Source organism: Oncorhynchus gorbuscha, linkage group LG06 (genome assembly GCF_021184085.1).
Source record: "Oncorhynchus gorbuscha isolate QuinsamMale2020 ecotype Even-year linkage group LG06, OgorEven_v1.0, whole genome shotgun sequence".
In the NCBI taxonomy this organism is placed as follows: Eukaryota; Metazoa; Chordata; class Actinopteri; order Salmoniformes; family Salmonidae; genus Oncorhynchus; species Oncorhynchus gorbuscha.
The window spans coordinates 8652704-8677645 of NC_060178.1; the positions used below are offsets into that span (position 1 = coordinate 8652704).

Consider the following 24942-nt stretch of genomic DNA (forward strand, 5'->3'; position numbering starts at 1 on the left):
ATACTTACCTGGCAAGGGAGACACCGTGATCAAGAAGGCGGTTCACCCAGGGCGAGGCTCAGCCATTGCACTCCGGCTGTGCTGACCCCTGCGAATTTCTCAAATGTGGAAATCTCGATTGCATAATTTCTGGTAGTGGGGGACTGCGTTCGCGCTCTCCCCTGATTTCATTGTTAAAAAACCCTCTGGTTCATCGTTTTTAATTTGAAGCATTGATATGTATATATCAGTTATTTTTTCATTTGGGTGGTTATATTTATAGTATCTGATGTTTACAGATCCTAAAATCAACAGTTTATCCATGTCCATCGCTTTGCTCTTCTCATATCCGATTCATGTGTTGTTTTCTAATGTTAGGAATATGTGGAAAATAGAAATAATTGGCAATTTTAGCATAATTAATGAAAAGGGTATGCTGCTATATTTGGTTCAATTTACTTGTTTTTGAGACTCAGTAACTTTATATACTTTACCGTAATAAACTCATTTTTTAGCAGGGTCGCGACTGGTTAGTACTTGGATTGGAGACCGTGTGGGAATAATAGGCGCTGTAAACGTTTACTGATTTTGGACAGTAGGAGGCATGTGTCCCCGTTGTAAACAGGCACACTTCTTCCAGATGGTCTACCGTCTCTGCTGCTGTGTGTTGTTTTGTCAAATAAACATTGTGAACTCCGAGAAAGGCCTGAATCACAGAGGAACTTTTGGGAATGTCTTTGTTTTTCAACCAGACAGTTTTTCCAGTTTTCTGTAGCTTTTGAACAGGTGCTTCTGGTAAGAGCAGGGGAGGTGTATATGCTTCCTCATTAACAACTAACTCCTGGTTTACCGAAGTTGAAAACATCTTGAGCTCCTGTTCACCCGACCTGGAGTTTCTGATGCTAAAAACCGACCCCACTATATACCAAGTTAATTCACGTGTGTTATTATCATAGCTGTGTACAAGCTTGTTTCTTATTTTTATTTGTGTGTTTTTGCTCTACCTTCTTTAATTGTTAGTATTACATTGTTATTGATTAATAATTGTAATGTTGAGTTTATAGCTTGCAAGAAAGGAATTGTACTGTACTTGTGCACAGGACATTAACTTGAATCTCTCTCTATCCACTCTCTCTTTCTCTATCCCTCTCTCTCTCTATCCCCCTATCCCCCTCTCTCTCTCTATCCCCCTATCCCTCTCTCTCTCTCTCTCTCTCTCTCTCTCTCTCTCTCTCTCTCTCTCTCTCTCTCTCTCTCTCTCTCTCTCTTCTCTCTCTAAAACTCTCTCTATTGCCTCTCTCTCTCTATCATCTCTCTCAGTCTCCCTCTCTCTATCTCTCTCTATCCCTATCCCTCTCTCTCTCTCTTCTCTCTCTCTCTTCTCCTGTCATCTCTCTCTCTATCTCTCTACTCTCTCTCTCTCTCTCTTCTCTCCCTCTCTCTCTCTGGATTCTCTCTCTCTCTATTTCTCCTCTCTCTCTATCTCTCTCTCTCCTCTCTCTCTCTCTCTCTCTCTCTCTCTCTCTCTCTCTCTCTCTCTCTCTCTCTTTTCTCTTCTCTCTCTCTCTCTATCCCCCTATCCCTCTCTATCCCCCATCTCTCTCTCTATCCCCCTATCCCTCTCTATCCCCCATCTTCTCTCTATCCCCCATCCCTCTCTATCCCCCATCTCTCTCTCATCCCCCAACATCCCCTCTCAACCATCCCTCTCTCTCTCTCTCTCTCTCTCTCTCTCTCTCTCTCTCTTTCTCTCTCTCTCTCTTCTCTCTCCTCTCTCTTTCTCTCAATTAAATTAAATTCACTGGGCTTTATTGGCATGGGAAACGTGTTAACATTGCCAAAGCAAGTGAGGTAGATAATATACAAAAGTGGAATAAACAATAAAAATGAACAGAAAACATTACACATACAGAAGTTTCAAAACAATAAATACATTACAAATGTCATATTATATATATATATACATACAGTGTTGTAACAATGTACAAATGGTTAAAGTACACAAGGGAAAATAAATAAGCATAAATATGGGTTGTATTTACAATGGTGTTTGTTACCAAGACATTTCCCTGATCTTCACTGGTTGCCCTTTTCTTGTGGCAACAGGTCACAAATCTTGCTGCTGTGATGGCACACTGTGGAATTTCACCCAGTAGATATGGGAGTTTATCAAAATAGGATTTTTTTTTCGAATTCTTTGTGGATCTGTGTAATCTGAGGGAAATATGTCTCTCTAATATGGTCATACATTGGGCAGGAGGTTAGGAAGTGCAGCTTATTTTCCACCTAATTTTTGTGGGCAGTGAGCACATAGCCTGTCTTCTCTTGAGAGCCATGTCTGTCTACGGCAGCCTTTCTCAATAGCAAGGCTATGCTCACTAAATCTGTACATAGTCAAAGCTTTCCTTAAATTTGGGTCAGTCACGGTGGTCAGGTATTCTGCCACGGTGTACTCTCTGTTTTGGGCCAAATAGCATTCTAGTTTGCTCTGTTTTTTTATGAATTCTTTCCAATGTGTCAAGTAATTATCTTTTTGTTTTCTCATGATTTGGTTGGGTCTAATTGTGCTGCTGTCCTGGGGCTCTGTAGGGTGTGTTTGTGTACAGAGCCCCATGACCAGCTTGCTTAGATTAGGGGACTCTTCTCCAGGTTCATCTCTCTGTAGGTAATGGCTTTGTTATGGAAGGTTTGGGAATCGCTTCCTTTTAGGTGGTTGTAGAATTTAACGGCTCTTTTCTGGATTTAGATTATTAGTGGGTATCGGCATAATTCTGCTCTGCATGCATTATTTGGTGTTTTATGTTGTACACGGGGGATATTTTTGCAGAATTTTAACCACAGACATTTCCCTGGCAAAATAAAATCACAAATTCCATTCACTTGGCTTTATGTGTGTTTCAGAATATTTTTGGATGTACTCAGGGGCATTTATAATAATTCATTATAGTTTCAGCTATCAGACACGTTTAATAAAAATGTTTTTGTTATGCTAATTTATGCAGAATTGCATCCTGGGAAAATGGAAAAACACTCATATTTTACGAGTAAAATAACAGTTCAAACGTGTTTTCACCTCTCCATCTACAGGCAGACAAAATAACATTGAACGTTCATTTAAATTATTTGCTTTTTTCTCAATAGCCGTGGTGCTATAACCATTAGGCTAAAACGTTTGTTCTGGAAACACTATCCCACATTACTCGTGTACAACTCATACTTACCTGGCAAGGGAGACACCGTGATCAAGAAGGCGGTTCACCCAGGGCGAGGCTCAGCCATTGCACTCCGGCTGTGCTGACCCCTGCGAATTTCTCAAATGTGGAAATCTCGATTGCATAATTTCTGGTAGTGGGGGACTGCGTTCGCGCTCTCCCCTGATTTCATTGTGAAAAAAACCCTCTGGTTCATCGTTTTTTAAGTAAACGAAGCATTGATATGTATATATCACGCTTATTTTTTATCATTTGGGTGCTTATATTTATAGTAGCTCTGCTGTTTACAGATCCTAAAATCAACAGTTTATCCATGTCCATCGCTTTGCTCGGTGCTGTATCCGATTCATGTGTTGTTTTCTAATGTTAGGAATATGTGGAAAATAGAAATAATTGGCAATTTTAGCATAATTAATGAAAAGGGTATGCTGCTATATTTGGTTCAATTTACTTGTTTTTGAGACTCAGTAACTTTATATACTTTACCGTAATAAACTCATTTTTAGCAGGGTCGCGACTTTAGTACTTGGATTGGAGACCGTGTCAATAATAGGCGCTGTAAACGTTTACTGATTTTGGACAGTAGGAGGCCTGTGTCCCCGTTGTAAACAGGCACACTTCTTCCAGATGGTCTACCGTCTCTGCTGCTGTGTGTTGTTTTGTCAAATAAACATTGTGAACTCCGAGAAAGGCCTGAATCACAGAGGAACTTTTGGGAATGTCTTTGTTTTTCAACCAGACAGTTTTTCCAGTTTTCTGTAGCTTTTGAACAGGTGCTTCTGGTAAGAGCAGGGGGAGGTGTATATGCTTCCTCATTAACAACTAACTCCTGGTTTACCGAAGTTGAAAACATCTTTGTTCTGTTCAACTTTGAGCTCCTGTTCACCCGACCTGGAGTTTCTGATGCTAAAAACCGACCCCACTATATACCAAGTTAATTCACGTGTGTTATTATCATAGCTGTGTACAAGCTTGTTTCTTATTTTTATTTGTGTGTTTTTGCTCTACCTTCTTTAATTGTTAGTATTACATTGTTATTGATTAATAATTGTAATGTTGAGTTTATAGCTTGCAAGAAAGGAATTGTACTGTACTTGTGCACAGGACATTAACTTGAATCTCTCTCTATCCACTCTCTCTTGCCCTCTCTCTCTCTACTCCTCTGTCTCTATCCCTGCTCTTCTCTAATCCCCCTATCTCCCTCTCTCTTTATCCCTCTCTAGTCTCTCTCTCTCTCTCTCTCTCCTCTCTTGATCTTCTCTCTCTATCTAACAGATTTAATTTGACATGTCTTTCAACTCAAGAGTTCTCTCTTGTTGATCCCCCTCTCTTCTTATCCCTCTCTTATCTTAAAATCCCCTCTCTAATCCCTCTCTCTCAACCCCTCTCTCTCTCTCTCTCTATCTCTCTCTATCCTTCTCTCTAAGAAGACATCTCAGGTTCTCTCTCTCTTTCCGGATGGATGTGTGTGATCTCTCTCTCTCTCTCTCTCTCTCATCTCTCTCTCTATCTCCTACTTCTCTCTCTTCTCTCCCTCTCTCTCTCTGAGGTCTTCTCTATTTCTCAAGATTATCTCTCTCATTTTCTCTCTCAGTTTCTCTCTTCTCTCTCTCTCAACCTTCCATGACAACAGACATTTCCCTGGTCAACCATTACTCTCTCAATCCCCCTTCCCTCTCTATCCCCCATCTCTCTCTCTATCCCCCTATCCCTCTCTTCCCCCTATCTCTCTCCTATCCCCCTATCCATCTATCCCCCTATCCTCTCATTTCCCTGGTCAACCATTCTCTCTCATCCCTTCCCTGGTCTCTCTACCACTCTCTCTCTCATTTCTCTCTGGTCTCTCTCTCATTCCATCTCACAGACATTTCCCTCTCTCAATTAAATTAAATTCACTGGGCTTTATTGGCATGGGAAACGTGTTAACATTGCCAAAGCAAGTGAGGTAGATAATATACAAAAGTGGAATAAACAATAAAAATGAACAGAAAACATTACACATACAGAAGTTTCAAAACAATAAATACATTACAAATGTCATATTATATATATATATACAGTGGTGTAACAATGTACAAATGGTTAAAGTACACAAGGGAAAATAAATAAGCATAAATATGGGTTGTATTTACAATGGTGTTTGTTCTTCACTGGTTGCCCTTTTCTTGTGGCAACAGGTCACAAATCTTGCTGCTGTGATGGCACACTGTGGAATTTCACCCAGTAGATATGGGAGTTTATCAAAATAGGATTTTTTTTCGAATTCTTTGTGGATCTGTGTAATCTGTGTAATCTGGAAATATGTCTCTCTAATATGGTCATACATTGGGCAGGAGGTTAGGAAGTGCAGCTTATTTTCCACCTAATTTTTGTGGGCAGTGAGCACATAGCCTGTCTTCTCTTGAGAGCCATGTCTGTCTACGGCGGCCTTTCTCAATAGCAAGGCTATGAAGTCTCACTAAATCTGTACATAGTCAAAGCTTTCCTTAAATTTGGGTCAGTCACGGTGGTCAGGTATTCTGCCAGGTGTTCTTGTTTTGGGCCAAATAGCATTCTAGTTTGCTCTGTTTTTTTAAAATTCTTTCCAATGTGTCAAGTAATTATCTTTTTGTTTTCTCATGATTTGGTTGGGATCTAATTGTGATGCTGTCCTGGGGCTCTGTCAGGGTGTGTTTGTGTACAGAGCCCCATGACCTACTTCTTAGAATGGGGACTCTTCTCCAGGTTCATCTCTCTGTAGGTAATGGCTTTGTTATGGAAGGTTTGGGAATCATTTTTTAGGTGGTTGTAGAATTTAACGGCTCTTTTCTGGATTTAGATTATTATGGGTATCAGACATTTCTGCTCTGCATGCATTATTTGGTGTTTTATGTTGTACACGGGGGATATTTTTGCAGAATTTTAACCACGAGACAGAAAGGCAAAATAAAATCACAAATTCCATTCACTTGGCATTTCCCTGTGTTTCAGAATATTTTTGGATGTACTCAGGGGCATTTATAATAATTCATTATAGTTTCAGCTATCAGACACGTTTAATAAAAATTTTTTGTTATGCTAATTTATGCAGAATTGCATTTCCCTGGAAAATGGAAAAACACAGACATTTTACCTGGTCAAATAACAGTTCAAAATGTGTTTTCACCTCTCCATCTACAGGCAGACAAAATAACATTGAAACCCTGTTCATTTAAATTATTTGCTTTTTCAATAGAAGTGGTAAACCATTAGGCTAAAACGTTTGTTCTGGAAACACTGCTCCCTACATTACTCGTGTACAACTCATACTTACCTGGCAAGGGAGACACCGTGATCAAGAAGGCGGTTCACCCAGGGCGAGGCTCAGCCATTGCACTCCGGCTGTGCTGACCCCTGCGAATTTCTCAAATGTGGAAATCTCGATTGCATAATTTCTGGTAGTGGGGGACTGCGTTCGCGCTCTCCCCTGATTTCATTGTGAAAGTAAACCCTCTGGTTCATCGTTTTTTAAGTAAACGAAGCATTGATATGTATATATCACGCTTATTTCTTATCATTTGGGTGCTTATATTTATAGTAGCTCTGCTGTTTACAGATCCTAAAATCAACAGTTTATCCATGTCCATCGCTTTGCTCGGTGCTGTATCCTATTCATGTGCTGTTTTCTACTGTTGATTTTGGCATAATTAATGAAAATTGTAGGCTGCTATGTTTGGTTCAATTTTCTTGCTTTTGAGACTCAGTTTTTTTTAAAGTAACTTTATATATTTTACCATAATAAACTCATATAGTTTAGCAGGGTCGGGACTGGTTAGTACTTGGAATGGAGACCGTGTGGGAATAACTAGGCGCTGTAAACGTTTACTGATTTTGGCCAGTAGGAGGCGCTGTGTCCCCGTTGTAAAACAGGCACACTTCTGCCAGATGGTATACCGTCTCTGCTGCTGTGTGTTGTTTTCTAACAATAACATACTGTTACTAACAATATGCTTTTAGAAATATTTGCAGCAATTAGCAACGTAAGCCACTGCAAAAGTAGAATGTTGGAAAATCATAAAGTAAAACTAAATTATGTTACTCTTTGAAGGTTCTTATGCCATTATCCTTTTACCACTCTCATCCAGAACATTCAATATCTATTTTACATTTTTTTTTATACCCCCATGGTCTCACCCTGAGACATGCTGAATGGGTGTAGACTAGTGTCTGGTAGGGGTAGAGGATGTGGGAGTGTCTGGTAGGGGTGGAGGACGTGGGAGTGTCTGGTAGGGGTAGTGGATGTGGGAGTGTCTGGTAGGGGTAGAGGACGTGGGAGTATCTGGTAGGGGTGGAGAGGACGTGGGAGTGTCTGGTAGGGGTAGAGGACGTGGGAGTGTCTGGTAGGGGTAGAGGACGTGGGAGTGTCTGGTAGGGGTAGAGGACGTGGGAGTGTCTGGTAGGGGTGGAGGACGTGGGAGTGTCTGGTAGGGGTAGAGGACGTGGGAGTGTCTGGTAGGGGTAGTGGACGTGGGAGTGTCTGGTAGGGGTAGAGGATGTGGGAGTGTCTGGTAGGGGTGGAGGACGTGGGAGTGTCTGGTAGGGGTAGTGGACGTGGGAGTGTCTGGTAGGGGTAGAGGATGTGGGAGTGTCTGGTAGGGGTGGAGGACGTGGGAGTGTCTGGTAGGGGTAGTGGACGTGGGAGTGTCTGGTAGGGGTAGAGGATGTGGGAGTGTCTGGTAGGGGTAGTGGACGTGGGAGTATCTGGTAGGGGTAGTGGATGTGGGAGTGTCTGGTAGGGGTAGTGGACGTGGGAGTATCTGGTAGGGGTAGTGGATGTGGGAGTGTCTGGTAGGGGTAGTGGATGTGGGAGTGTCTGGTAGGGGTAGTGGATGTGGGAGTGTCTGGTAGGGGTAGTGGATGTGGGAGTGTCTGGTAGGGGTAGTGGATGTGGGAGTGTCTGGTAAGGGTAGAGGCCGTGGGAGTGTCTGGTAGGGGTAGTGGATGTGGGAGTGTCTGATAAGGGTAGTGGATGTGGGAGTGTCTGGTAGGGGTAGTGGATGTGGGAGTGTCTGGTAGGGGTAGTGGATGTGGGAGTGTCTGGTAGGGGTAGTGGACGTGGGAGTATCTGGTAGGGGTAGAGGACGTGGGAGTGTCTGGTAGGGGTAGTGGATGTGGGAGTGTCTGGTAGGGGTTGTGGACGTGGGAGTGTCTGGTAGGGGTAGTGGATGTGGGAGTGTCTGGTAGGGGTAGTGGATGTGGGAGTGTCTGGTAAGGGTAGAGGCCGTGGGAGTGTCTGGTAGGGGTAGTGGATGTGGGAGTGTCTGGAGGTGGTGAGGATCTAGCGATGCTCCAGAGACACTGTGAGACTGTTGGATAACTGTTAGTTTTGACAGCGCGTTGGCACGGTGATACATGGAGATGAAACACAAGAGAACTATGAGGCAACGCTATGCTCTGAAACATGGGATACTGAAGGAGTTCCTGGCTGAGTTCCTGGGGACTTTTATCTTGGTTGTAAGTACCGCTGGCTTCATATTCAATGTGTTTTGGTGAGAAATTGCCTTACAAGGGCAATTTGTAACCCCTCAATATGAGTTATCTTATTGAGCAATTACATTAACAAATGTATGCTATTTCACATGATTAAATTAGGATTATGATTCAATTAAGGGTAGGATTGTGATCAAATTAGGTTTATTTTTTATTTAACTAGGCAAGTCAGTTAAGAACAAATTCTTATTTACAATGACAGTTTTACCGGGGAACAGTGGGTTATTTGCCCTGTTCAGGAGCAGAATGACAAATTTTGACAGCTCTGGGATTTGATCTAGCAGCCTTTCAGTTACTGGCTCTAACCACTAGACTACCTGCCACCCCAATTAGGTTAGGGATATAATTAAATTAGGGTTAGGATTAGGATTATGATTAAATTAGGGTTAGGATTATGATTAAATTAGGGTTTAGGATTATGATTAAATTAGGTTTAGGATTATGATTAAAGTAGGGTTAGGATTATGATTAAATTAGGTTTAGGATCAGGGTTAGTAAAGTGAGTAAAGTGTAATCAGAATTAATTCAAACAAACCAAATGTAACTGATAGTATTATACTGAATGGGATTAATGTCTATTTGCTTGGCTAGACATGGACTAACTTCTTCCCTCTCCCTCTCTTCCTGCTCTTCTTCACCTCTCTTCCCTCTTCTCTCTTCTTCCCTCTCCCTCTCTTCCCGCTCTTCTTCCCTCTCCCTCTCTTCCCGCTCTTCTTCCCTCTCCCTCTCTTCCCGCTCTTCTTCCCTCTCTTCTTCCCTCTCTTCTTCCCTCTCCCTCTCTTCCCGCTCTTCTTCCCTCTCTTCTTCCCTCTCTTCTTCCCTCTCTTCTTCCCTCTCTCTCTTCTTCCCTCTCTTCTTCATCTCTCTTCCCTCTCTTCTTCCCTCTCCCTCTCTTCCTTCTCCCTCTCCTCCCTCTCTTCTTCCCTCTCCCTCTCCTCCCTCTCCCTCTCTTCCCTCTCCCTCTCCTCCCTCTCTTCTTCCCTCTCCCTCTCCTCCCTCTCTTCTTCCCTCTCCCTCTCCTCCCTCTCTTCTTCCCTCTCCCTCTCTTCCCTCTCTTCTTCCCTCTCCCTCTCCTCCCTCTCCCTCTCTTCCCTCTCCCTCTCCCTCCCTCTCCCTCTCTCCCTCTCTTCTTCCCTCTCCCTCTCTTCCCTCTCTTCTTCCCTCTCCCTCTCCTCCCTCTCTTCTTCCCTCTCCCTCTCCTCCCTCTCTTCCCTCTCCCTCTCCTCCCTCTCTTCCCTCTCCCTCTCCTCCCTCTCCCTCTCTTCCCTCTCCCTCTCCTCCCTCTCTTCTTCCCTCTCCCTCTCCTCCCTCTCTTCCCTCTCCCTCTCCTCCCTCTCTTCCCTCTCCTCCCTATCCCTCTTCTTCCCTCTCCCTCTCCTCCCTCTCTTCCCTCTCCCTCTCCTCCCTCTCCCTCTCTTCCCTCTCCCTCTCCTCCCTCTCTTCTTCCCTCTCCCTCTCCTCCCTCTCCCTCTCCTCATCTCCTGTGTTAGTTGTTTGGCGTTGGGTCTGTTGCTCAGACGGTCCTGAGTCGTAATGCCATGGGGGAGACTCTCACCATCCATATAGGCTTCTCTGTGGGACTGATGATGGCAGTGTACGTGGCCGGAGGAGTGTCAGGTAATTATCATATCACACTATAACAATCATACTACAATTGAGTGCGTTTAAAAATATACTTAAAAAAAGAAGAAGCCTGTTCTGAAGCAACGGTGCATTGTTAATGTGACAAACTCTCTCTGCCGGTTTGCCAGAGTTTAATGCTGCAGTAAAGCTGTATCAAAGATCAAAGACCTCCCAGTGAAATTATCAGCCAACCTAATACATGGCTGAATGAGGTACAGACAAAAACAGAAAAAGATTCGCAATGCATTTGTACTATTATGTAATGAATGGTGTTTTGTTATTAATTGGAGTTTGCAGAGATCAATACCTATTCAAATTAGATATCGGAATTCAGTTCAATCAATGAGGGATGCCATCTCAATTAAACCAATAGTTTTTTTTTTTAAGTTCCTGGAACCTACTGTACACACACACACACACACACACACACACACACACACACACACACACACACACACACACACACACACACACACACACACACACACACACACACACACACACACACACACACACACACACACACACACACACACACACACACACACACACACACACACACACACACACACAGGAGGCTTACTGAAGTGAAACGTTAAGACATTTTAATTGTTTGATGATAACATTCCTTTAGAGTAATTTAGTTCATGTGAAAACATTAAACACCCCCCCCCCGCTGCACCCTGTCAACAGTCATGTTGTCACCTCACGTTCTACACCGATGCAGAACGTGCCGGCTCCTGTTCACAGTTAATACATCTGAACTAGCGATTGATTTCTCACCCATTGCCCTGTTGTGTTCCAGCCCCATCCAGGCCATTCATAACCTCGGGCAGTAAATGTCCTACAAACTCCATTGATCCAAGGCAGTGGCCTCTCTATGACAGAGACCTATCTCTCGGCTGATTGTGAATACAACACGGTAGTGACACAGAGAGGGATTGAAAACGGGATAAATTGCCCACAACAACAGTAACATCATGCAGGTTTAAGATCACGCTCATGCAATTTAAATATTGTGAAAAGAGACAGGGAGTATAGCTGGTCTTAATATATGTCACTCAGCAGTAATTTTAGCCGTTGGAATTACGTTAAAGTGAGAGCATGTATCTGTAATATGTCTCTTCATCTAATAGTGTAGACGGCTATCTTTCCAACCTCCCCACCCTCTCTCCTCTTTTCACTGGCTCATTCTCAATTCGTCCTTGCGTCATTTCTCCCATCCTTTCTCCTCGCCTCCTTCTCAAAGAAGATCTGAGGGGGAAGAACCTTTTGACCTTCCTCAATATGGTTGAGAAGGAGGCAAGGAGATAGGATGGGGAGGAATCACAGGAAGAATCATTGAGATAGAGCCATCACCTGGCTCTCTCTTCTCTCCCAGGAGCCCATGTGAACCCTGCTGTCTCCTTGGCCATGGTGATCCTGGGAAAACTCAAGTTCTATAAATTCCCTGTCTATGTCATCGCTCAGTTCCTTGGTGCTTTCTCTGGAGCTGCTGCAGTGTTTGGGCTGTATTATGGTGAGTAGTGTGGCCATGTCTGCATTCTGTTACGGACATCGAAAGTAAATAACAGGAGTTGGACAGTAGAATAAGCCAATCAAAAAAAAAGGGAATGTCTGCTCACTGTTTTGCTGCTCCCAAATGCGATTATTTAATAAAAGCTTACTGTGATACAACAAACAATACATTGCTGCATTCTGCGATCACCACGGTGATCTGTTGCTGCATTCTGCGATCACCACGGGATCTGTTGCTGCATTCTGCGATCACCACGGGGATCTGTTGCTGCATTCTGCGATCACCACGGGGATCTGTTGCTGCATTCTGCGATCACCACGGTGATCTGTTGCTGCATTCTGCGATCACCACGGGGGATCTGTTGCTGCATCTGTTGTTGCTGCATTCTGCGATCACCACGGTGATCTGTTGCTGCATTCTACGATCACCACGGTGATCTGTTGCTGCATTCTACGATCACCACGGTGATCTGTTGCTGCATTCTGCGATCACCACGGTGATCTGTTGCTGCATTCTGCGATCACCACGGTGATCTGTTGCTGCATTCTGCGATCACCACGGTGATCTGTTGCTGCATTCTGCGATCACCACGGTGATCTGTTGCTGCATTCTGCGATCACCACGGTGATCTGTTGCTGCATTCTACGATCACCACGGTGATCTGTTGCTGCATTCTACGATCACCACGGTGATCTGTTGCTGCATTCTGCGATCACCACGGTGATCTGTTGCTGCATTCTGCGATCACCACGGTGATCTGTTGCTGCATTCTGCGATTACAACAGTGATCTGTTTCTGCAGAGTTGTTGATGGCCAACAGATTGCACATGTTTAAAAGCCTTGGGGCGAATTGTAACAAATCAGGTCAACTGGCTTAACTCATATTCCCTGGCAGACAAACACATTTTACATGTTTGTTATGAACAACCAATGTTATGAACTGCTGTTATGCACTTCTGTTATGAACTGCTGTTATGAACTGTTATGAACTGTTGTTATGAACTGCTGTTATGAACTGTTATGAACTGTTGTTATGAACTTCTGTTATGAACTGCTGTTGTGAACTTCTGTTATGAACTGCTGTTATGAACTGTTATGAACTGTTGTTATGAACTGCTGTTATGAACTGCTGTTATGAACTGCTGTTATGAACTGCTGTTATGAACTGTTATGAACTTCTGTTATGAACTGCTGTTATGAACTGTTATGAACTGTTGTTATGAACTGCTGTTATGAACTGCTGTTATGAACTTCTGTTATGAACTGCTGTTATGAACTGTTGTTATGATGTGTTATGAACTTCTGTTATGAACTGCTGTTATGAACTTCTGTTATGAACTGCTGTTATGAACTTCTGTTATGAACTGCTGTTATGAACTGTTGTTATGAACTGCTGTTATGATGTGTTATGAACTGCTGTTATGAACTGTTGTTATGAACTGTTGTCATGTGATCTGGATGTAAAGAAGCTGTCGCTATCCCGCTTTCTAACCGAGGTGCAATAGAAGATCGACTAGTGAAGCAAACGTCCATCGTCTTGTCAATGTGTGCTGTTTATCTTTTCGTCTTCTGAATGGCTAAGTTTTGTTTTCTAACTGTGACATTGTCATCCATGTAGATGCGTTCATGGACTTCACCAATGGGATTTTATCAGTGACTGGTATTAACGCCACCGGTCACATCTTTGCCTCTTACCCTGCCAGGTCCCTAACCATCCTCGGAGGCATCATAGACCAGGTAAGTGTGTGCGTGTGTTGCATCCTATTGTGCCAGGTCTCTGACCATCATAGATGGCCTCATAGATCAGGTGAGACGAGGTCAAGGGTCACGATGAGAGAGACCAGGGGGGGGGGAGAGAAACCGGGAAGAGGGGGGACCGGGGAAGAGGGAGACCAGGGGGAGAGACCAGTATCATGTTCATTAAGCACCACACAGATTAAAAGGCTCTGAGGGACTACCTACCTACCACCTACACATTTTTGTTTTTTTTTGTTGCAAAAAAATGTCCGTTGCATGTCTTAATGAACACCACCTAGGCAAACCAGGCGAGACGAAATCAAGGGGTTGAGAGGAGAGACGACCCCTCTGGTACTCCAGTCTGCTCTAGTTACCAGTAGTTACACAATGTTTTATCAGAGTTAGCCATTAAACCTTTACATCCCCAGTTCTCTGGGACATGTTGCTAATGCAAATTGATTGTCCCACTTTCCTACACATCACATCCCCTCGTTAGCTGGGTTTTGGGGCCAATGACCCTTGTTCTGATGTTCACACTTACCTACTTAAAACACGTTAACATCAACACAGACACAACACTGTAACAGTCACAATGGTGTTATATCCTGTCTTAGACAGTCAGTCATGATGATGTTGCATCCTGTCTTAGACAGTCAGTCATGATGATGTTATATCCTGTCTTAGACAGTCAGTCATGATGATGTTATATCCTGTCTTAGACAGTCAGTCATGATGGTGTTGCATCCTGTCCTCAGAATAACATTACGTTCTCACAACAAATATAAAGAATAACATTATTCTCACAACAAACATAAAGACTAACATTATTCTCACAACAAATATAAAGACTAACATTACGTTCTCACAACAAATATAAAGACTAACATTATTCTCACAACAAATATAAAGACTAACATTATTCTCACAACAAATATGAAGATAAACATTATTCTCACAACAAATATAAAGACTAACATTACGTTCTCACAACAAATATAAAGAATAACATTATTCCCCCAACAAATTTATATTTAAATGTTTACATTTTTATATAACTAGGCAAGTCAGTTAATAAAAAAATATTATTTACAATGACGGCCTACCCCGGCCAAACCCTAACTCGGCCAAACCCTAACTCGGCCAAACCCTAACTCGGCCAAACCTGGACGACACTGGGCAAATTGTGCACCGCCCTATGGGATGTGATGCAGCCTGGATGAAGAATAACATTATGTTCTCCCAACAAATATAAAGAATAACATTTCAACAATTTTCTTTATATCCTGCTGGAATATTAAAAATAAATGAAAATATCACCAGGTATTAGTGAATGTCCTTTTATTTAAATGATCAACCAGGGTCCATTTCCTTCCTGAATTGACTAAATTGAAATGTAATTGACCCAATGCTGTTGTCAACAATAAAATTATTTTTTAAATCATCTTACCACAGAGATTTTTTAACCCAGAGGCGCAACATTGAGCGTTTTCCGAAACAGACCAAACAGACCAGACCGGGGTTTTAGAAGTCAATGAGAGAAGTGAAAAGCTCTTCCTTAATCATAATTTTTTTTTTTAAAATCTAAAGGAACAACCAAGATTGGAGTCAATGTCTTCAGTAGTTGAACATGTTATTACTACAACCTCGTGAGTGACAAACTGATACATCTTTTATTTTTCTTCAAAAACAACTTTATATCGAAGAAGTGCCTTTTAATTTGACGGCCTTCACATGCACAGTTCATCGTGAGATGACCGTTAGCCTCGATCACATGAGTTTAGCTAGCCAATGTCGCTATGACATCTCCAGGCAGCGTGAACAGGGATTCTGCCCATCTTCATACTGTATTCTTTGCTTGTACTCTCCAGGCAGCGTGAACAGGGATTCTGCCCATCTTCATACTGTATTCTTTGCTTGTACTCTCCAGGAAGCAGGAACAGGGATTCTGCCCATCTTCATACTGTATTCTTTGCTTGTACTCTCCAGGAAGCAGGAACAGGGATTCTGCCCATCTTCATACTGTATTCTTTGATTGTACTCTCCAGGAAGCAGGAACAGGGATTCTGCCCATCTTCATACTGTATTCTTTGATTGTACTCTCCAGGCAGCAGGAACAGGCATGCTGGTGTTGTGTATCCTGGCCATCAGCGATGGAAAGAACATCGGCGCCCCTAGAGGCATGGAGCCACTGTGCATCGGCCTGATCATCATGGCTATCGGAGTGTCCATGGGGCTGAACTGTGGGTATCCCCTCAACCCTGCCAGGGACCTGGGGCCACGACTCTTTACTGCTGTAGCTGGCTGGGGTTGGGAGGTGTTCAGGTAACTCATAATATAACACTGTATAATATAATATATGCTGCTAAGATTAGAGGTAAGTACCACCTCAACCCTGCCAGACATCCGGGTCACGGCACTTCACTGCAGTAGCAGACTGGGGAGTCTTCAGGTAGCTCATATTGAAGGGTTCAGGTAACTCATATAGAAGGGTTCAGGTAACTCATATAGAAGGGTTCTGGTAGCTCATATAGAAGGGTTCAGGTAGCTCATATAGAAGGGTTCTGGTAGCTCATATAGAAGGGTTCTGGTAGCTCATATAGAAGGGTTCAGGTAGCTCATATAGAAGGGTTCAGGTAACTCGTATAGAAGGGTTCAGGTAACTCGTATAGAAGGGTTCAGGTAACTCGTATAGAAGGGTTCGGGTAACTCGTATAGAAGGGTTCAGGTAACTCATAGAGAAGGGTTCAGGTAACTCATATAGAAGGGTTCAGGTAACTCATATAGAAGGGTTCAGGTAACTTATATAGAAGGGTTCAGGTAACTCGTATAGAAGGGTTCAGGTAACTCGTATAGAAGGGTTCAGGTAACTCGTATAGAAGGGTTCGGTAACTCGTATAGAAGGGTTCAGGTAACTCATATAGAAGGGTTCAGGTAACTCATACACAGGGGTTCATGTCGATCAAAGACTAGACCAGTGTTTCACAACCTTCTAGTTCCACTTACTGGATCTATTCCAAAAAGTAGCTTGGTTATTAGTTGACCGTTTTAGTCAAATCGTCCTTTGATTGTCTGGTATTGATAGGTGAAAAAAAACAACCGTGTGTTGATTGGTGTTATATAACCTCACATGCATAGCAACACATCACATCACATGCAGTCAATGTTAGCTCATTATCTGTTGTCATGCTCTGTGCTAACCCCGTTGGGTTGCCTACTATTGAATTGTACTTGGATTCCTTATCATTGAACTTTCAAAGCATTGGAGCTTGGAAAGTAGACTGAGATTTCAATTATAATGGTGCTGTAAAAAAAAAACAGTTGGCGTTTTGGATAATTCTGTGACGGCTGCATTTAGACGCACTTATGGTGCATTTAGACACACTTATGGTGCATTTAGACGCACTTATGGTGCATTTAGACGCACTTATGGTGCATTTAGACGCACTTATGGTGCATTTAGACGCACTTATGGTGCATTTAGACGCACTTATGGTGCATTTAGACGCACTTATGGTGCATTTAGACGCACTTGCATTTAGTGCATTTAGATTTACACACTATGGTGCATTTAGACGCACTTATAGTGCATTTAGACGCACTTATGGTGCATTTAGACTTATGCACTTATAGTGCATTTAGACGCACTTATAGTGCATTTAGACGCACTTATGGTGCATTTAGACACACTTATGGTGCATTTAGACGCACTTATGGTGCATTTAGACGCACTTATGGTGCATTTAGACGCACTTATGGTGCATTTAGACGCACTTATGGTGCATTTAGACGCACTTATGGTGCATTTAGACGCACTTATAGTGCATTTAGACGCACTTATGGTGCATTTAGACGCACTTATAGTGCATTTAGACGCACTTATGGTGCATTTAGAAGGTGCATTTATGGTGCATTTAGACGCAGGTGCATTTAGAAGCACTTATGGTGCATTTGGTGCATTTAGACGCACTTATGGTGCATTTAGACGCACTTATGGTGCATTTAGACGCACTTATGGTGCATTTAGACGCACTTATGGTGCATTTAGACGCACTTATGGTGCATTTAGACGCACTTATGGTGCATTTAGACACACTTATGGTGCATTTAGACGCACTTATGGTGCATTTAGACGCACGTATGGTGCATTTAGAGGCACTTATGGTGCATTTAGACGCACTTATGGTGCATTTAGACGCACTTATGGTGCATTTAGACGCACTTATGGTGCATTTAGACGCACTTATGGTGCATTTAGACGCACTTATGGTGCATTTAGACGCACTTATGGTGCATTTAGACGCACTTATGGTGCATTTAGACGCACTTATGGTGCATTTAGACGCACTTATGGTGCATTTAGACGCACTTATGGTGCATTTAGACGCACTTATGGTGCATTTAGACGCACTTATGGTGCATTTAGACGCACTTATGGTGCATTTAGACGCACTTATGGTGCATTTAGACGCACTTATGGTGCATTTAGACGCACTTATGGTGCATTTAGACACACTTATGGTGCATTTAGACGCACTTATAGTGCATTTAGAAGCACTTATGGTGCATTTAGACGCACTTATAGTGCATTTAGACGCACTTATAGTGCATTTAGACGCACTTATAGTGCATTTAGACCCTTTAACTTTTTCCACATTTTATGACGTTACAGCCTTATTCTAAAATGGATTAAATCATTATTTTTTGACCCTCAATCTCTGCACAATACCCCATAATGACAAAGCGAAAACAGGTTTTTAGAAATGTTTGCAAATGTATTACAAATAAACAGAAATGCCTTATTTACATACGTAAGTATTCACACCCTTTGCTATGAAAAAAAAAACAAGCCGTGAGGTCGAAGGAATTTTCCATAGAGCATAACAAACTATAATTTTGGCAAGTCGGTTAGGACATCTTCTTTGTCACAATGACACATGTCATTTTTCCACAGACAGATTATTTCACTTATAATTCACTGTCTCACAATTCCAGTGGGTCAGAAGTTTACATACACTAAGTTGACTGTGCCTTTAAACAGCTTGGAAATTCCAGAAAATGGCTTTCGAAGCTTCTGATAGGCTTATTGACATCATTTGAGTCAATTGGAGGTGTACCTGTGGATGTATTTCAAGGCCTAACTTCAAACTCAGTGCCTCTTTGCTTGACATCATGGGAAAATCTAAAGAAATCAGCCAAGACCTCAGAAAAACATTGTAGACCTCCACAAGTCTGTTTTATCCTTCAAAACGCCTGAAGGAACCACATTCATCTGTACAAACAGATGGGAAAATTCCACAAAATGATGTCATGGCTTTAGAAGCTTCTGACAGAAGCATGTGAGTCAATTGGAGGTTTCCCTGTGGATGTATTTCAAGGCCTACCTTCAAACTCAGTGCCTCTTTGCTTGACATCATATGAAAATCAAATTAATTCAGCCAAGACCTCAGAAAAAAATTGAAGACAAGTCTGGGTCATCCTTGGGAGCAATTTCCAAATGCCTGAAGGTACCACGTTCATCTGTACAAACAATAGTACGTAAGTATAAAAACCATGGGACCATGCAGCCATTATACCGCTCAGGAAGGAGACCGCTGGTTCTGCTCACAGTGCCCTACCCTGTGCTCTGACCTCTTTCTCCCCTCTCTCTCCAGATGAAATCTCGCGTCTTGTGACGGCCGGCCGCCCAACAACCTGCCCGCTTGACCCTATCCCCTCCTCTCTTCTCCAGACCATTTCCGGAGACCTTCTCCCTTACCTCACCTCGCTCATCAACTTATCCCTGACCGCTGGCTACGTCCCTTCCGTCTTCAAGAGAGCGAGAGTTGCACCCCTTCTGAAAAAACCTACACTCGATCCCTCCGATGTCAACAACTACAGACCAGTATCCCTTCTTTCTTTTCTCTCCAAAACTCTTGAACGTGCCGTCCTTGGTCAGCTCTCCCGCTATCTCTCTCAGAATGACCTTCTTGATCCAAATCAGTCAGGTTTCAAGACTAGTCATTCAACTGAGACTGCTCTTCTCTGTATCACGGAGGCGCTCCGCACCGCTAAAGCTAACTCTCTCTCCTCTGCTCTCATCCTTCTAGATCTATCGGCTGCCTTCGATACTGTGAACCATCAGATCCTCCTCTCGACCCTCTCCGAGTTGGGCATCTCCGGCGTGGCCCACGCTTGGATTGCGTCCTACCTGACAGGTCGCTCCTACCAGGTGGCGTGCGGATTACTGCAACTCGCTGTTGGCTGGGCTCCTGCCTGTGCCATTAAACCCTTCAACTCCCAATCTGTCTCCTCACCATGCGCTCTCACCACTGGTGTCCCCCAGGGCTCTGTTCTAGGCCCTCTCCTATTCTCGCTATACACCAAGTCACTTGGCTCTGTCATAACCTCACATGGTCTCTCCTATCAGTGCTATGCAGACGACACACAATTAATCTTCTCCTTTCCCCCTTCTGATGACCAGGTGGCGAATCGCATCTCTGCATGTCTGGCTGACATATCAGTGTGGATGACGGATCACCACCTCAAGCTGAACTTCGGCAAGACGGAGCTGCTCTTCCTCCCGGGGAAGGACTGCCCGTTCCATGATCTCGCCATCACGGTTGACAACTCCATTGTGTCCTCCTCCCAGAGCGCTAAGAACCTTGGCGTGATCCTGGACAACACCCTGTCGTTCTCAACTAACATCAAGGCGGTGGCCCGTTCCTGTAGGTTCATGCTCTACAACATCCGCAGAGTACGACCCTGCCTCACACAGGAAGCGGCGCAGGTCCTAATCCAGGCACTTGTCATCTCCCGTCTGGATTACTGCAACTCGCTGTTGGCTGGGCTCCCTGCCTGTGCCATTAAACCCCTACAACTCATCCAGAACGCCGCAGCCCGTCTAGTGTTCAACCTTCCCAAGTTCTCTCACGTCACCCCACTCCTCCGCTCTCTCCACTGGCTTCCAGTTGAAGCTCGCATCCGCTACAAGACCATGGTGCTTGCCTACGGAGCTGTGAGGGGAACGGCACCTCAGTACCTCCAGGCTCTGATCAGGCCCTACACCCAAATAAGGGCAATGCGTTCATCCACCTCTGGCCTGCTCGCCTCCCTACCACTGAGGAAGTACAGTTCCCGCTCAGCCCAGTCAAAACTGTTCGCTGCTCTGGCTCCCCAATGGTGGAACAAACTCCCTCACGACGCCAGGACAGCGGAGTCAATCACCACCTTCCGGAGACACCTGAAACCCCACCTCTTTAAAGGAATACCTAGGATAGGATAAAGTAATCCTTCTCACCCCTCCCCCCCTTAAAATATGTAGATGCACTATTGTAAAGTGGCTGTTCCACTGGATGTCATAAGGTGAATGCACCAATTTGTAAGTCGCTCTGGATAAGAGCGTCTGCTAAATGACTTAAATGTAAATGTAATGTGTTCTGTCTCCTGGAGACGAATGTACATTGGTGCGAAAGTGCAAATCAATCCCAGAACAACAGCAAAGGACCTTGTGAAGATGCTCGAGGAAACGGGTACAAAAGTATCTATATCCATAGTAAAACAAGTCCTATATCGACATAACCTGAAAGGTCTCTCAGTAAGGAAGAAGCAACTGCTCCAAAACCACCATAAAAAAAGCCAGACTATGGTTTGCAACTGCACATGGGGACAAAGATCATACTTTTTGGAGAAATGTCCTCTGGTCTGATGAAACAAAAATATAACTGTTTGGCCATAATGACCATCGTTATGTTTGGAGGAAAAAGGGGAACGCTTGCAAGCCGAAGAACACCATCCCAACCATGAAGCACGGGGGTGGCAGCATCATGTTGTGGGGGTGCTTTGCTGCAGGAGGGACTGGTGCACTTCATAAAATAGATGGCATCATGAGGTAGGAAAATTATGTGGATATATTGAAGCAACATCTCAAGACATCAGTCAGAAAGTTAAAGCTTGGTCGCCAATGGGTCTTCCAAATCGACAATGACCCCAAGCATACTTCCAAAGTTGTGGAAAAATGGCTTAAGGACAAAGTCAAGGTATTGGTGTGGCCATCACAAAGCCCTGACCTCAATCCTATAGAAAATTTGTGGGCAGAACTGAAAAAGTGTGTGCGAGCAAGGAGGCCTACAATCCTGACTCAGTTACACCAGCTCTGTAAGGAGGAATGGGCCAAAATTCACCCAACTTATTGCGGGAAGCTTCTGGAAGGCAACCCAAAACATTTGACCCAAGTTAAACAATTTAAAGGCAATGATACCAAATACTAATTGAGTGTATGTAAACTTCTGACCCACTAGGAATGTGATGAAATAAATTAAAGCTGAAATAAATAATTCTCTCAACTATTGTTCTGACATTTCACATTCAGGAATTGTGAAAAACTAAGTTTAGATGTGTTTGGCTGAGGTGTATGTAAACTTCCAACTGTACATTCTACAGACCCCACTGAGTATAACCTACAATACTTTCCAGAGTTCCTCAGTGGAGATGGGAGAACCTTCCCAGAAGGACAACCATCTCTGCAGAACTCCACCAATCAGGCCTTTATGGTAGAGTAGCCAGATGGAAGCTACTCCTCAGTAAAAGGCACATGACGGCCTGCTTGGAGTTTGCCAAAGGCACCTAAAGGACTCTCAGACCATGAAAAACAAGATTCTCTGGTCTGATGAAACCAAGATTGAACACTTTGGTCTGAATGCCAAGTGTCACGCATGGAGGAAACCTGGAACCATCCCAACGGTGAAGCATGGTGGTGGCAGCATTATGCTGTGGGGATGTTTTTCAGTGGCAGGTACTGGCAGACTACTCAGGATTGAGAGAAAGAAGAACAGAGAAAAGTAAAGAGATTTCCTTGATGAAAACCTGCTCCAGAGCGCTCAGGACCTCAGACTGGGGCAAAGGTTCACCTTCCAACAGGACAATGACCCTAAGCACACAGCCAAGACAACGCAGGAGTGGCTTCGGGACAAGTCTCTGAATGTCCTCGAGTGGCCCAGCCAGAGCCCGGACTTGAACATGATCGGATATCTCTGGAGAGACCTGAAAATAGCTGTGCAGTGATGCTCCCCATCCAACCTGTCAAAGCTTCAGAAGATTTGCCAAGAAGAATGGGAGAAACTCATAAAATACATGTGTGCCAAGCTTGTAGCGTCATACCCAAGAAGACTCAAGGCTGTAATCACTGCCAAAGGGTGCTTTAATCTACTTATGTAAATTTCCTATTTCATATTTTTATTTTTAATACATTTGCAAACATTTAAAAAACTGTTTTTGCTTTGTCACTATGGGGTGTTGTGTGTAGATTTGATGAGGGGGGAGAAAACAATTGAATCAATTTTAGAATAAGGCTGTAATGTAACAACATGTGTAAAAAGTCAAGGGGTCTGAATACTTTCCGAGTGCCCTGTACAAGGCTTAACAAAGTATTTATAAGTGTGGCTAGACGCGTCACAGCATTATCCAGAAGGGCAGCTGGATAATGTGTTCTTATACCTTCGTCTATTGCATGTGTTATGTGTTCTTGTAATATGTATATGTGTGTGTGTGTGTGTGTGTGTGTGTGTGTGTGTGTGTGTGTGTGTGTGTGTGTGTGTGTGTGTGTGTGTGTGTGTGTGTGTGTGTGTGTGTGTGTGTGTGTGTGTGTGTGTGTGTGTGTGTGTGTGTGTGTGTGTGTGTGCCTACCTATACACAGCACTTCAGACTACTGGTGGTGGGTCCCGGTGGCGGGGCCGATGATAGGAGGCGTGGTCGGGGCTCTGGTCTACTTCCTGTTCATCGAGATGCATCACAAACAGCCTGAGAAACCCCACGAGGAGGAAGAGGAGGAGGACGAAGAGGAGGAAGAAGATCTGGAGGAGGACAGCAGTCTTAAGGACAAATATGAGATGATTACCATGAGTTAAAGAGTCAGAGAGATTCATTCACTTGTCAAGGACTTTAAAAGAAAATGTCTGTCTGTCTGGTTCAGATCAATGTTACTGTAAAGTCAATCAGGAGAGGAATGTCATGTTGGGAGCCAAATACACACACACACACAAACACACCAAGGACAGGCTTGCTCTCTCAGTGTGCTATGGTGAAACCCTGTGGTAGAGGGAGTAGAAGAGTTATAGCCTGTTATTACATGTCATAGCCTTTAGTAAGCAGACTAGTGTGCTACGTATGAGTGAACGATCAGAGTACAAGGCCTTTTAGCCCACTGCTGATGGGCGCTCCAATAGTCAGTCTACATGGAGAAACCCTGTAGAACAGCTTATTGTTACTGTTTAAATAGGTAAAGATACAGAATGGTTAGTTCATAATGATGTGCTTATATGTAGCAATCCGCAACACTGGAAAAGTAAAATTATGTATATATAATATTTCACCCCTTATGATTCCAATTGGACTACACCTCTGTCAGTTTTATGTAAATGAGATTCCATTTGGACTACACCTGTCAGTTTTATGTAAATGAGATTCCATTTGGAGTACACCTGTCAGTTTTATGTAAATGAGATTCCATTTGGAGTACACCTGTCAGTTTTATGTAAATGAGATTCCATTTGGACTACACTGTCAGTTTTATGTAAATGAGATTCCATTTGGACTACACCTGTCAGTTTTATGTAAATGAGATTCCATTTGGACTACACCTGTCAGTTTTATGTAAATGAGATTCCATTTGGACTTTGGACACCTGTTTTAGTTTTCCATTTGTAAATTTATGAGATTCCATTTGGAGTACACATGTCAGTTTTATGTAAATGAGATTCCATTTGGACTACACCTGTCAGTTTTATGTAAATGAGATTCCATTTGGAGTACACATGTCAGTTTTATGTAAATTAGATTCCATTTGGAGTACACCTGTCAGTTTGATGTAAATGAGATTCCATTTGGACTACACATGTCAGTTTTATGTAAATGAGATTCATGCAGACAATTAACCCAGACCCATTTGATGACATTTTTGTTGTTGTAGTAATGTCTGCGTTGTAATTGCAGAAGGTATAGCTTTAATGTAGGCTTTAGATTGCAATTTTGACCATACACTTCATACTCACTGAAAGTGACCACGTGCGCCACATGCGTATCTAAAGAAACCCTGAGAAATAACAAATATAACAACTACCACTGTTACAATTCATGAATTTCATGTATGGCAGTTCTAAGTTTTGTTGCCATTGTATGATATTTAATTATTATGTTTGTTTACTGTTGTGCTTTTTCTGTTTTTGATTTTGTATTGTTGTCATGGAAATATTATCCAAACTATTTCAATGTGACAAATGTATTCCTGTTTGTGGAAACAAATATTATTACTTGGATGCATAATAAAAATTAATTAAAAAATGGTGTCTTGTATTTTTTAAGTAAAACTTGTTATCATGGCACCGAGGAGCG

General features: G+C 43.1%; 1 protein-coding gene and 3 non-coding genes across 4 annotated transcripts; all 4 read left to right on the forward strand.

Annotated features, from left to right (window-relative positions):
• Positions 1–164, forward strand: LOC124038854. Its single transcript, XR_006839457.1, has one exon. It is a non-coding gene; the product is annotated as a U1 spliceosomal RNA (small nuclear RNA).
• Positions 165–3192: 3028 nt separating this feature from the next.
• On the forward strand, positions 3193–3356 carry LOC124038855. Its single transcript, XR_006839458.1, has one exon. It is a non-coding gene; the product is annotated as a U1 spliceosomal RNA (small nuclear RNA).
• A 3119-nt stretch (positions 3357–6475) lies between these two features.
• On the forward strand, positions 6476–6639 carry LOC124038856. Its single transcript, XR_006839459.1, has one exon. It is a non-coding gene; the product is annotated as a U1 spliceosomal RNA (small nuclear RNA).
• A 1885-nt stretch (positions 6640–8524) lies between these two features.
• Positions 8525–24221, forward strand: LOC124036991 (aquaporin-9-like). The gene is made up of 6 exons (XM_046351603.1): positions 8525–8663; positions 10190–10316; positions 11704–11841; positions 13460–13578; positions 15683–15900; positions 23249–24221. The coding sequence occupies exons 1-6, from the start codon at positions 8562–8564 to the stop codon at positions 23457–23459; spliced, it is 915 nt and encodes a 304-aa protein (XP_046207559.1). The 5' UTR covers positions 8525–8561; the 3' UTR covers positions 23460–24221.
• Positions 24222–24942: the final 721 nt, after the last annotated feature.